At 37.8% G+C, this 13,209-nt stretch overlaps 1 protein-coding gene across 1 annotated transcript; it reads left to right on the top strand.

Annotated features, from left to right (window-relative positions):
* Nucleotides 1–3,989: 3,989 nt before the first annotated feature.
* LOC116130461 (probable 2-oxoglutarate-dependent dioxygenase AOP1.2) lies at nt 3,990–12,693 on the top strand. The gene is made up of 3 exons (XM_031416205.1): nt 3,990–4,363; nt 4,445–4,572; nt 12,653–12,693. Exons 1-3 carry the CDS (start codon nt 3,990–3,992, stop codon nt 12,691–12,693), a joined length of 543 nt encoding a protein of 180 aa, XP_031272065.1.
* Nucleotides 12,694–13,209: the final 516 nt, after the last annotated feature.

The following is a 13,209-nucleotide window of genomic DNA, read 5'->3' as shown; positions in this document are numbered from 1 at the left end:
GAGCTGACTTGTTAGTAGTGAGGAAAGGATTAGGAACAGAATAGTCCACTGTAGAGGAGACTTTGCTGGTTGTACCATTAGAAAAGGAAATAGAAACAAAAGGAAAACAAGTAGAGAAACTAGGAGGGACTGCTGCTTTGAGTAAAGAGGAACAGGAACTAGACGAATGTTGACTAAAACCAGTAGCAAAAGGGAGCTCCAATTCATTGAACTAAACATTAGGAGTAATGACAATTTTTCCCTCTAAACTAAGATATTTGTAACCTTTATGACTTACACTATAACCTAGAAAAACACATTTAGAAGAATGGAAAACAAGCACAACCAAAAATTTTTAACTCAGAATATACAGGAGGTCTACTGTACATAACCTGATATGGGGACAAAAAATTCAAAATTGAGGTAGGCATTCTATTAATAAGAAACACAGCAGTATCAAATACACGCCACCAAAAATGTAAAGGCATGGATGCATGGGCTAGTAAGGTCAGGCCTGTTTCAGCTATATGTCTATGCTTCCTCTCATTTCTCCCATTTTGTTGGTGGACATAGGCACAAGAATGCCTAAGCTGGATTCTAGCAGTGGTAAGATAAGGTATTAGACCCCTATACTCTCCTCCTTGGTCAGACTGTAAGATTTTGAGTTTATAGCCAAGTTGTCTCTCAACTAAGTGGTGAAATTTGATGAAAGTGGACTGAACTTCAGCTTTGGTTCTTAAGGGAAACATCTAGGTGAACCTACTGTAGTCATCAATGAAATGAATGTAGTATTTAAAACCTTCTAATGAAGCTACTGGTGCTGGTCCCAAATGTCACTATGAACTATTTCAAGTAGTTGTGTAGCTCCAGAGGTTGAACTAGGAAAGTGATTTCTATGCAGTTTTCCTAGTTTACATGCATCACAAAAACCTAATGATGAAATAGGTTCTAAAGGTTGAGGATGAATGTGAGGTAAGATTTTACTTAAAACATCAGCATGAGGGTCGCCTAAACGATTATGCCAGAGGGACAAGGCATTGTTCCTAGTATTGCTAGCCTGAAAAACTGTAGGATGATTTGTTATAGGATGATTGTGGTATGTGTCAGATTGTCTAATTGCAGCATTATGAACAAGAAATTTCGACATAGCAGAATTTTCATCAACATGGACCACAGAACCAGAATTTGCACCAGCAGCAACCATAGAAGCAGAATGTGCATCATCATTCAACACAGAAGTAGAATTTACATTAGCATCAACCATAGAATTTTCAACAACATAAAACATAGAAGCATGATTTGCAACAGAAGCAATATGCAGAACAGAATCAGAATTAGATTTGTTCAGACTAGGATAATCATCAAAAGCAGGAGTATTATCAGAAATTCTGTCAGAACTATAAACCAAATTAGAGATGTTATTATTATTTGTAGGAATATCAGAAATAGCAGCAGTAGTAACAAACATTCCAGATGCAGAATTAACAGAGTTTAAACTAGAGTGTTCCAAACATTGTGTCTTATTAATGAAATTAGGAGTACAATCATTTGCATATGAGACAGGACTTTGAGTACTACAAAATAATTGTGGATCTTGCAGCCTGTGATTGTGATTAACAACAACATTTATTGGATTGCTAGTCAGTATATTACAGTTGGCGTTAGCATCTTGAAAATCATTCAGAGAACTAACAGACTGGGGCAAACTACAACTATACTGACTATTAGTACCTACTGACTTATTTGAAACCAAAGTATTACAAAACCTAGAACTCAAAGTAGTTGACTTTTCTAGACAACCAGAAGTGTAACCAGAGGAGAAGCAAGAAGGCATGTGCAATTGGTATAGACCAGCCTTAAGTCCTCCCTGCAGTAACACTGCCTTGGTAGCCTTGTCCTTAACAACACAACAATCAGAGTCAAATTCCACAGTTACTTGATTATCTTTAGTGAATCTAGAAATACTAAGGAGATTTTTAGTTATTCTAGGAACACACAACACATTGTGCAAATGTAAGCACTTAGAATGAAATGAATTGGGAAATAAAGTGGAGCCTATATGAGATATATGGAGAGACTCACCATTACCAACTTGTAGTTGCTCAACTCCATCATAGGTTCTGCTGGAAATTAGTTGAGTAGGATCAGGAGTAACATGGTCAGTAGCTCCTGAATCCATGTACCAGGCTGGATCAACAGGAGCAGTAATTGGGACAGTCATGTGTGTTTGAGGATAATGGTTTGAGGAAAGTGACTGATTAGACACAAGAAAAGCTTGGTTGGGAACTGCATTTTGGTAGGAACTTTGCTAACTAGGGACATGAAACCCTTGCTGTTGATGAGTAAAAGATGGTTTGCCTTGTAGATTGGTATGCTGTTGTTGACTGTGCAAGTTGGAGTTTATAGTGGGCTGGGATGATGAATCATAGGATCCATTAGCGGGAACAATAACATGCTGACTTCCAGAATAAGAACTATACGGACTGCCAGTGTTACAGTGCTACTAATTTCCAAATTGAGATCCATAAAATCCATTATAAAAAGCTGGACCAGAACCACCTTGTCCTGGCATGTTACTTTGAGGAGGTATACCAGTGTAAGTGGAGTTGTAGCGGTGATAACAGTGAGCTTCTGTATGGCCAATTTTTTCGCAAACTTGACAAATAGGCTTGCCTCTGCCCTTACTTCTTCCTCCGCCTCTTCCAAATACAGGTCTGTATAAAGAGTAAAAGTGGCTTGAATTTCCACCAAAATGTCCAAAGTTTGATCTAGGATCATTCGACTGAATTAAGGATAATTCTGAGATCCTATGGGAGGATTTGGTAAGCCTTGTGGTTGAGACTGACTATGTGTGACTAAACCAGAAGTACTAGTAGGTGCAGAGGAAACCTTAGAAGTGATAGGCACCGAATTTTGACCACTTGAATTCTCAAGAGAAGCTACATTAACCAAACCTCCATGAAACTCTATAGAGTTAAACCTATCAAGCTGCAACTCATATTTCTACAACAAAAACTGAGCCTCTTGCAAAGTAATTGGTTCAACCTTAGACTCTACCCTAGAGGTCATATTAACAACAACAGTGTCAAACTCTAGACCTAAACCGTCTAAGATATGTTGAAGAAGATCTTCATGTGAGATCAGTTGACCACTCGCAGACAGACTTTCAGCAATGCCTTTCATTTTCTTAACGTACGCATGAACATTCAAATTGCCTTTTTGAGTTATCTGAAGCAAATTCTTCAAATGTAAGGCTCTGGCCTTTGACTCAGTTACAAATTCAGCTTCTAGTTTAAACCACACTTCAGACGCAAACTGACATTTTGCAACAAGAGTGAACATGCACTTAGAAATTGAAGCGAGAAGCCAAGTAACAAGGAACTTGTCAGTTCGTTTCCAAGTTACATAAGCTAGATTCAGCTTTTCTTTAGCTAGGGTTTTAGATGATTTACTATCACTCAATTCAATTGAACAAGAAACAGAGCTAATAAAGGGAGCTGGACAAGGAACTAAACCTGTCAAATGTTCTTCGAGTTCATGAGCTCCTACAGCGAAGAGGACTTGCAATCACCAGAATCGATAATTATTAGTGTAGCTGTCTCTTGTCAGTTTGGAAGTGACGACCTGAAGACTTGATGAAAAAACTGAGAGATGAGGATTCGTTGAAACACTCTGCATTTTCTCCATTGATGCCAAAAAAAACAAAAATCACTTGTTCAGATCAATGCCGTTGACGCTTGTCTCAGGCTCTGATACCATGAGAAACTAAAGAACTGAAAAGAAAAATCTGAGAATTCGTGAACTCTATTATTAATTTTCTTAGAGATACACTTTTACAATGACTCGTTTCTTTATATACAAAGAAAGAGAGAGAACAAAATGCTGCAAAATAAACCCAGCTTCAACGATAAACAGAAGAGTAAAGTTACTCTTCTCAAAACGATGCCGTCGCTTCTTTTGTGGAGTTGCAGTTTTACAAAACTGCCCTCTTTTCAGTCTGGCTAACAGAAATGGTCTCTGAAACCCCTATTCGACTTCTAGTCATAGACTTTTCCAAGCCAAACCTGAAACCAGGCTCTCCTAAGTGGGGTTCAATGAAATCCCAAGTCAGAAAAGCCTTTAAAGAATTCGGTTGTTTCGAGGCTTTGTTTGACAAAGTTCCTGTAGAGCTTTGGAAAAGCATTTTTGGGGCACTGGAAGCACTTTTTGACCTACCATTACAAACCAAACTTCGAAACCTTTCAAAAAGGCCCTTTCATGGTTATGTTGGACAATACCCTCAAGTTCCTCTCTATGAAAGCATGGGCATTGATGACGTAAACATCATCAAGAAAGTCAAAAGCATGACCAATATTTTGTGGCCTAAAGGAAACGAAAGTTTCAGGTAAAAAAATATTCAAGATGTTAATAATTTATCATATTATTTTGATCTCTTACATAATTTATCTATTTCAATCAATTGCAGCAAAACGATACATTCATTTTCGGAGCAAGTATCGGAATTAGATCAAACAATTAGGAGGATGATTTTGGAGAGTTTCAATCTGGAGAAGGACATGGTTGAGCACATGAACTCAATATTAATATATTTGGGTGAGTTTGTTTTGTTATTCCTATCCATATTCCTAATCCTATTCCTAAAATACTTGTTTGTTTTATTATTTGAGAAATACTATTCTATTTTTTTAATTACTTTTAAACCCCTTAAATTTATTAATTTAATTAAACACCCCTAGAAAAAAAAGTTTAAAAATTAACAAAAACACCCGCACCTACCCATGGTGCCGGATCGGTGGTTGCCGGAATCTATCACAACAGCGTAAAAATAATCAGAATTGGCCGATAATTCGCTGATTTGACCGTCAACGATGGCCATATCTTTGCAATGGCCAAATCTAGCCTTTTGTGGTCGTCGACAACCAGATCTAACTGTAGATCTAGCCTTTTTCAGCCAGATATGTGGTGAATCTGGTCGGAAAAGGCCATATCGACGCACGACTGACCAGATCCAACCGGTCAGTGTTGTAACGCCATTTTTTGGCCAAATTCCGACGATAGTGTCCGAAATCTGGCACTGTGGGTGAGTGGGGGTATTTTTGTCATTTTACAAAATTTTTATATATTGGGGTGTTTAGTTAAATTAGCAAACCTAGGGGTTTTTTTTTTTTTTTTTGTTAATTTTAAAATTTTACCTTATAGTACTCACCCTATTTAACTATCCAATATTATTCCCAAAATCCTATCCAAAATAACAAAACAAATGCACCCTTTAATATTAATATAGCCAGTACTTCCGTAGGTTCAATGTTTAGGTTGTAGTCGGGCACCTTATATCAATGGGGCAGGACTTATGTCCTTTCATTGTGCAAGCCAGGTGGCATTCCATTGGGCATCAGTTGTCTTAGTTACTGACTCTCCTTGGTTGGTGGTACGGCTCGACGAGACAATTATCTTGGCATCATTCAGTCCTTTTAGAACGACGATCTTCATAGGCAGAGTGTTTGATGCGGTTTACTTAATCCTCTTCCCACCTTATTTCTACTAGAGCTTGAGCTAATACATCTTCCATGGTGGAGTAGTTGAACTTGGTGAGCTCCTTATATAACTCATTGTCGGGGAGAAGCCCCTTTCTGAAGGCGTCAACATCTATCTGTTGATTGCAATACTAAATGGAGATTTTTTCCTTGTTGAAACAGCCCATATAGTCTAATCATTTACTAATACAGATCCCAAAACATTGTCCCAAACATCAAGGAAATGACTATTGTGACAAAATCTGCAGTGTACTTTGGGTTATGCTAGTATGGCAAATGTTGTTTCCACAAGCAAACCTTCAACTGAGAGAAAAATGACTTTGGGTAATTCAAAAAATAGTTTTCGTAGGTGGTTGTGGTCAATTCACCGATAACCTCAAATAGCTTTTGCATACAGTAGTTGACTTGATTCGTATAATTATAGAATTGTGCTTTGGATAGTATAGTAATATTTTAAAAGTCAATGAAAGGGAAAATGTTATTAGGTCATTATTTGGGTGGGAAAAAGTCGTTACTATACATTATATATTGAATACTTTTTCTTATAATGATCAATAAAGATCAATGGACTGAAGATCTACAAAGATATTAAAAATTGATAAGGGTAATAAATCTATATAAGACAATGATTGATGTTCTCTTCCTTGTTTAACACACTCATCACATAATCTTATAATATTGTATAAAATTGAGATCTCAATATGGGAAAGTTGTTAGATGGCCTGTGAAATTACCACACATCAAGGCCAAGCAAGATACCACCAAATGGTGTGATACCATGGGGACTATGGCCATGTCACCGCTGATTGCATCACCCTCCATCTTGAAGTAATAGACCTACTAAAGAGGGGCCACCTCCACGACTTCCTAATGGACAAAGAGAAGAACACCCTAGCAAATAAGTATTGCCAGATTACACCTCCACCAAAAGCATCACCTACGGACGAATTGTGCAATGTGATGTCAAGTAGATAAAAAATAAGCAGTGTAAGATACTTCTTGGACAAATATCACGCCAGAGCCGTAGCTAACCCCGAGGTCCAATCCTCTAGGCCACCCTCGTAGAAGGCAACCAACTTGGCCATTGAGTTCGTTGACAACGAAGCAATGAAGTTCTTGAACCCCTACCATAATGCTTTCTAGATAGCCAACATCCTTATCAAGAGTATCCTCATAGACCCCGACTCCTCAACGAACATCATGTTCCTTGAGGCACTCAAAGTCATGGGGATAGATGAGTCAAACATCATCTGTCGGTCTACTCTACTCATTGGCTTAAGTTTGGAAAAAAAAAATACACAATAAAGGAGATAGCTCTGCCAATCTACGCCGAGGGAGTCAACCTCCAAACCACCTTTATGACACTAGACGCCCCCTTCCCTTACAATGTGATTGTCAGTCGACCTTGGATCCATGGCATGCGATCCATCCCCTCTACCTTCTACTAGACCATTCGGTTCTTTACCAAGTGGGGAATAAAAGAAATTTGGGGGGACCAAAAGACTTCTAAAGATTGTTATCAGAACGCCTTCAAGATCAAGCGAGGGACTATGTAGTAACTATAGTCCCACTCGGTTAGAGGGGCCGAGCTGGACCAACCAGCTATAGAGGAGCTAGATGAAGTCCAAATGCACCTTCATTACCCAGATCAAAAGACCCAAGTGGGTGCCCTACTTAGACCCAACATCCGAGAAAAGCTCATAGACTTCCTCAAGGAGAACCAAGACTGCTTTGCTTGGTCTCACTCCAATATGATAAGGATCAACCTCAAAGCAACAGTGCACAAACTAAACACCAACTTGAACTACCCTGGTGAAACAATAGAGAAGAAAGCTCACTCTAGAGAGAAACAATGTGATCAACAAGGAAGTAAAGAAGCTGCTAAGCAACGGCTCAACTTGAGAGGTTTAGTACCTCAACTAGTTGGCAAATGTAGTGGTCGTTCGAAAGAAGAATGGGAAATGGAGAGTATGCATCTATTTCACTAACCTGAACAAGGCTTGCCCCAAAGACTCCTTCTCCTTTTCCCACATTAACATGCTAACGCCACCGTTGGACATGAGTTACTAAGTTTCATGGACACCTTCTCAGGCTACAATTAAATACTCATGCACTTAAACGATCAAGAGAAAATTGCCTTCATCACTAAGAAGGGTATTTATTGCTACAAGGTGATGTCGTTCTACTTGAAAAACTTTGGTGCCACCTACCAGTGTCTTGTGAATAAGATGTTTGCCAGCTTGTTAAGAGATTCCATGGAAGTATAAATCGATGACATGGTGGTGAAGTCGCTGACCCCCAACCAACACCTTGACCACCTAAGGCAAGCGTTTGAGGTACTACGAAAGTACAACATGAAGTTGAATCTAGCCAAATGTTCATTCGACATCTCCTCTGGAAAGTTCCTCAGCAATATGGTCACATAGCACGACATTCAGGCTAAACTTGACCAAATTTGTGCAATCCTAAACATTCCTTCACCTACTTGCATAAAAGATGTCCAACGTCTAACTAGGAGGGTGGCTGTGCTGAACCGGTTCATAACAAAGTCAACGAAGAAGTGTCATCTCTTTTTTGCATCCCTTAGAAAGTCCACAAAATTTGAATGGACCCTAGAATGCAAAGAAGCATTAGCCCAACTGAAAAGGTACTTAACATTACCTTATTTACTCTCTAAACCAAAAACAAGGGAAGACTACTCACCTACTTAGCCGTATTTGAATCGGCCATCTCAACTGTATTATTCAAGAAGAAGGAAAGTAGCTGCCTGTCTACTACACTAGCAAGTCTCTGCTTGATGTCAAGACACGATACAACCAACTTGAGAAGCTTGCACTCGCTCTTATCACCGCCACAAGGAAGTTAAGACCATATTTCCAATGCCACTTAATTGTGGTCTCCACTTCTTACCCCCTAAGAAAATCCTCTACAAACCTAACCTTTTGGGGCTCATTCAATTGACAATAGAGCTGAATGAATTTGACATCTCTATCCAACCTCGCACCGCCATAAAGTCTCAAGTGCTAGTTGACTTCATCGTCGATTTTGCACTCGACACTTCAAATCAAACTGAGAGGAAGCTCTTATATTTGACAAACCCACCCTAGGATTACTACCTCAACATCAAATATTTGCATAAGAAAAGAGAAGAGAAGAGTAAATGGTATTTTCCTCATGCAGCAAATTGGCATATTAGGTCATTAATTAATGGTTAATGAAAAGAGGTAAACAACATGCTCGAACTTAGCACCCCGAAAACTATATTGATGATCTGAGTATCAATTAGGAGTCTTTTTAAATCCTGCTCATACAAACACTATTTTTTTTTTTTTTTAAACAAACACTAATTTTTATACAACTAAAATTTGGAAATTAGGTTATTTACTTTCTTTGAAGGAAAAAGATAATGCCACACTGTTAAAATTCTAGCTTATATATTTGTTGATAAGATGATGCAAAGAATACATGTGCTACTTTTCTATAATCACCAGTGGTTTTAATTGAAATTTAAAATTGAGATCTCAATTTTATACAATATTATAAGATTATGTGATGAGTGTGTTAAACAGGGGAGAGAACATCAATCATTGTGGTATATAGATTTATTACCCTCATCGGTTTTTTAATATCTTTGTAGATCTTCAATCCATTGATCTTTATCGATCATTATAAGAGAAAGTATTCAATATATAATATAGAGTAAATGACGTTTTCCCACCCAAATAATGGCCTAATAACACTTTCCTATTCACTGACTTTTAAAATACCACTAGACTATCCAAAGCACAATTTTTTAATCATACGAATCAAGTCAACTATTGTATACAAAAGCTATTTGAGGTTGTTGATGAAATGAGGACAACCACCTACGAAAACTATTTTTTGAATTACCCAAATATTAGACATCATTATGCTATGTATTATTGATTTGATAAATACAAACTCAATACTGAAAACCTCAAATAGCTTAATCAATAAAAGTCATTTGAAACACTACATGTATTGATTAGACGGCAGAAACACTACATGTATAAATAGTATGTTTAAACACAGTTCACAAGGTGGCTTAATCTATATTAGTAAGTCACTTGTGACCTGCCCACTCTATGAGTTAGGCTACTCTACAAGTTAACCTAAATTGGGTTCAACCCATGAGCCCATAGCAGTCTATAAATAGGAATCAGAATCCTATTATATTTTCACTTCTGTCAAGATCTCGAATCTTACTCTAAGTGTTAAGCTTAATCTAATAAAGGCAAGAGATCATATATTCTTCCTAATTGGAACTCCTTTAGTAAGTAGGATTCCAACCCCTTGGGTTCACTATATAAACAAGCACAAACCCTCTCAATATTCATTCAAAAATCGCCTGTAGCACATAGCTTTAAAGTTTTTGCTCCCAAGAACCACTGCATTATTCCAATAATCCTTCCTGTCCTCAACCCTCACTAAATACTGTTACCCTCGCTGACTAAAGTGTTGGAGTATCTACGGCGGACACCACACCAATGTTTATCTAGCCTTCATGTTCTCTTTTCTTTTCTGTGTAAGTCCATCAGGTTGTTAGTGGCTTTACTTTCAGAGGATCTATCCCTTCCAAATTGACCGTAGATTTTACTGTCTATAATTTGGCATCCACCATGGGGCCCTAACAACTATTTGACTTAAACGACCTAGTATTTCTACTCTTCTCTCCTAATTCATCCATCGTGATTGAAAACATCAAAACCCCCACTCCTGACGTTGTGGCTCAGATTGTGGCCCTCACCACACTGGTGTTAGAGAGCAATGACAAGTACCAAGCTCTGGAATGTTAAAATGCCACCATTTGTGTAAAGAATCAAGCCCTCCAAGACAAGGTAAGCCAATTCTATTTGTTAGATTGGAATTTAGGTCAACCCCATGCCTCCTCTTCTTGGCTCCCAGATCACCCAAGGCAATTGTTCACTGCCTCAGATCATGATACCCTAAGAAATCAAACCCACCTCCACTCGGCTCCAATTGCAACCTTACCCCAAGCCGAGTCGACCCGACCCAAGCAGTCACATATGCCTTCCATCACCATGGTTTTAATCAAACTATTGTTCATCGGAACCTTGTTTGCCAAAGAAAATGGTACACTTCTACCAGTGGGAGGTTAAAATTCATTGGAGTTTTCCTTAATAGTGATGGGTCGACTTAAAATGATTGTTTTGCTTGTTCGCCAAAGTGAAGGTTGATAAACGAGTCATAGGCAAGGTAGAGAAGTACACTTGTTATGTGTACGTGACGACATGTAGTGTCCACTCAACTGATACTCAGAATCACACTTGAGGACACAATTTGATTATACTGAAAATAAACAATAGGAGACCCATAAATATCCTTCTTTAAAATAGAGTATCCCATTTGAAAGGTCTTCTCTTTTTTAAATAGGGTGATAAAAAAATTCGATATAATATATTAAAACTTGAGGTTTGGTAAACAGCATGCTCGGCCTTACAGTTGTGCGGGTTGAAGATTGTTGCTTGAACTTTCCCGCTTGTTTTAAACATAGTTTTAGGACACTTGAGATGCTATTTACCAAACCTCAATATTGATTAGATGGCAAAAAAAAAAAAAAAAAAAAGGACTCAAAAAGACTCCTTGATTCACCCATAATCGAGATCCACTACATGCTAGGAAAAAACTTAGTGAAAAAAGGTACTGGGACTATGCAGCTTTTCTGTTTTAAACACAGTTTTCGGGACACTCAAGCATGCTAGTTACCAAACCTCAGTATTGATTAGACAGTGAAGAAAAAAATTCAAAAAGACTCCTTGATTCATCCATAATTGAAATCCACTACAAGCTAGGAAAAAACTGAGTGAAAAAAGGTATTGGGACTATACAACTTTTCTGCTCATTTTAGACATAATTTTCTAGACACTTGAGCATGCTGTTTACCAAACCTCAGTATTGATTAGAAGGCGAAAAAAAGATTCAAAAAGACTCCTCGATTCACCCATAATAGAGATCCACTACGAGCTAGGAAAAACTGAGTGAAAAAGGGTACTAGGACAGTGCAACTTTTCTACTTGTTTTAAACACAGTTTATAGGACGCTCGAGTGTGTTGTTTACCAAACCTCAGTATCAATTAGATGACAAAAAAAAAGAAAAAAAAAAAGAGATTCAAAAAGAATCCTCAATTCACCCATAATTGATAAACAATATGGGCTGAAAAAAAATTGAGTAAAAATAGGTATTAGAACTGTGTGGCTTTACTACTCGTTTTAAACACAGTTTTCAGGATGCTTAAGCATACTATTTACGAAATCTATGTACTGATTAGATGGAAAAAACGCTCAGTTCACAAGCTATTTTTTTAATATTGAATTACCCACCCAAGGGATTAGTCTAGTGGTCAAGAAGATTTGCTCCTTTTATTGATTTTCTGAATTCAAACCACCTTGGGGCCACCTACCACATTTGTGGCTTACCTAGAACAATTGGACTTGTAGGATGTTCAATGGGCCCTAGAGATTATCTAAGCTGTGCGCAAGTTGGTCTAGACACCCTGATTATAAAAATTAAGTAAAATTAAAAAACTTCATCAACTTGTATCCAATTATACATGACCAATGGTTTGGTGTAATTTAAAACAGTAAACAACTTTTTCCCACCCAAAAAGTTTCAAAATACCTTTTACCCATTCAACGTGTATATTTCATTAATACCCAAAATATACTTCACTTTCTCAATCGGCGTTCGCTGAGTTACCAAGGCCCAAGGTAAGAATGTTTTTATAGAGTGGAGGCCGGTGAATCAAATGGTGGTGACCAATTGAATATTCGTCGCTGGAATTAGTAGGAAATCATCTAAGAAGGGAAAACCCTAGCTTTGCGATGGTAAAAAATCAGCAAGAACTCAGGTGTTACAGTAAGAGGGGTTTTGCAGAGAGGAGACCGGAGGTTCGAATGGTGGTGATGGAGAGAATTTTTTTAAGTAGCGAAATATTAACTTTGGGTGGGAAAGTGGTATTTTGAAACTTTTTTTGTGGGAAAGTATCATTAAGCATATTAGGTCACTAAAGAGGGGTCAAAGGTAGTTTCTTCTATTTTTCTTTGCCAAATTGGCCCCCTTATTCTTTTTTATGACAAGTAATTTTGATTGGCAACAGAAAAAGGAAATGATATTGGTAGAAGAACCACCTTAGCTTAGTCATTATTCATGAGGCCAGAAACTGCTGCTATGATCATTCATCAAAAGAGAAGAGGAATGATCCTTCCATTTGAACAACGTTGCATTACCTTTGAAAATATTACATACTCAGTAGGCATGCCAAAGGTAACTTATGATAAATAATTGAAGTTGGAAACTGGAAAGTATTGTTGTCCAAAAATAAATGGCAATAGAGAACTAATTACATTTTGCTGTAGAATAACAAGAAATGAAAGATCAAGGTCTTGTCGATGAAAAATTGGTGCTACTGAAAGGTGTGAGTGGTGCTTTTAAACCTGGTGTTCTAACATCTTTAATGGGGGTAAGTGGTGCTAGTAAAACCACTCTGATGGATGTGCTAGCCGGAAGGAAGACTGGTGGATACATAGAAGGGAACATCACAATTTCAGGGTATCTGAAGAAGCAGGAAACATTTGCTCGAACCTTAGGATATTGTGAGCAAAATGACATTCACTCTCCTCATGTTACTGTCTATGAATCCTTGCTCTACTCAGC

This window comes from Pistacia vera, unplaced genomic scaffold (assembly GCF_008641045.1).
Source record: "Pistacia vera cultivar Batoury unplaced genomic scaffold, PisVer_v2 Contig221, whole genome shotgun sequence".
In the NCBI taxonomy this organism is placed as follows: Eukaryota; Viridiplantae; Streptophyta; class Magnoliopsida; order Sapindales; family Anacardiaceae; genus Pistacia; species Pistacia vera.
This window is presented reverse-complemented; position numbering and strand designations above follow the sequence as displayed.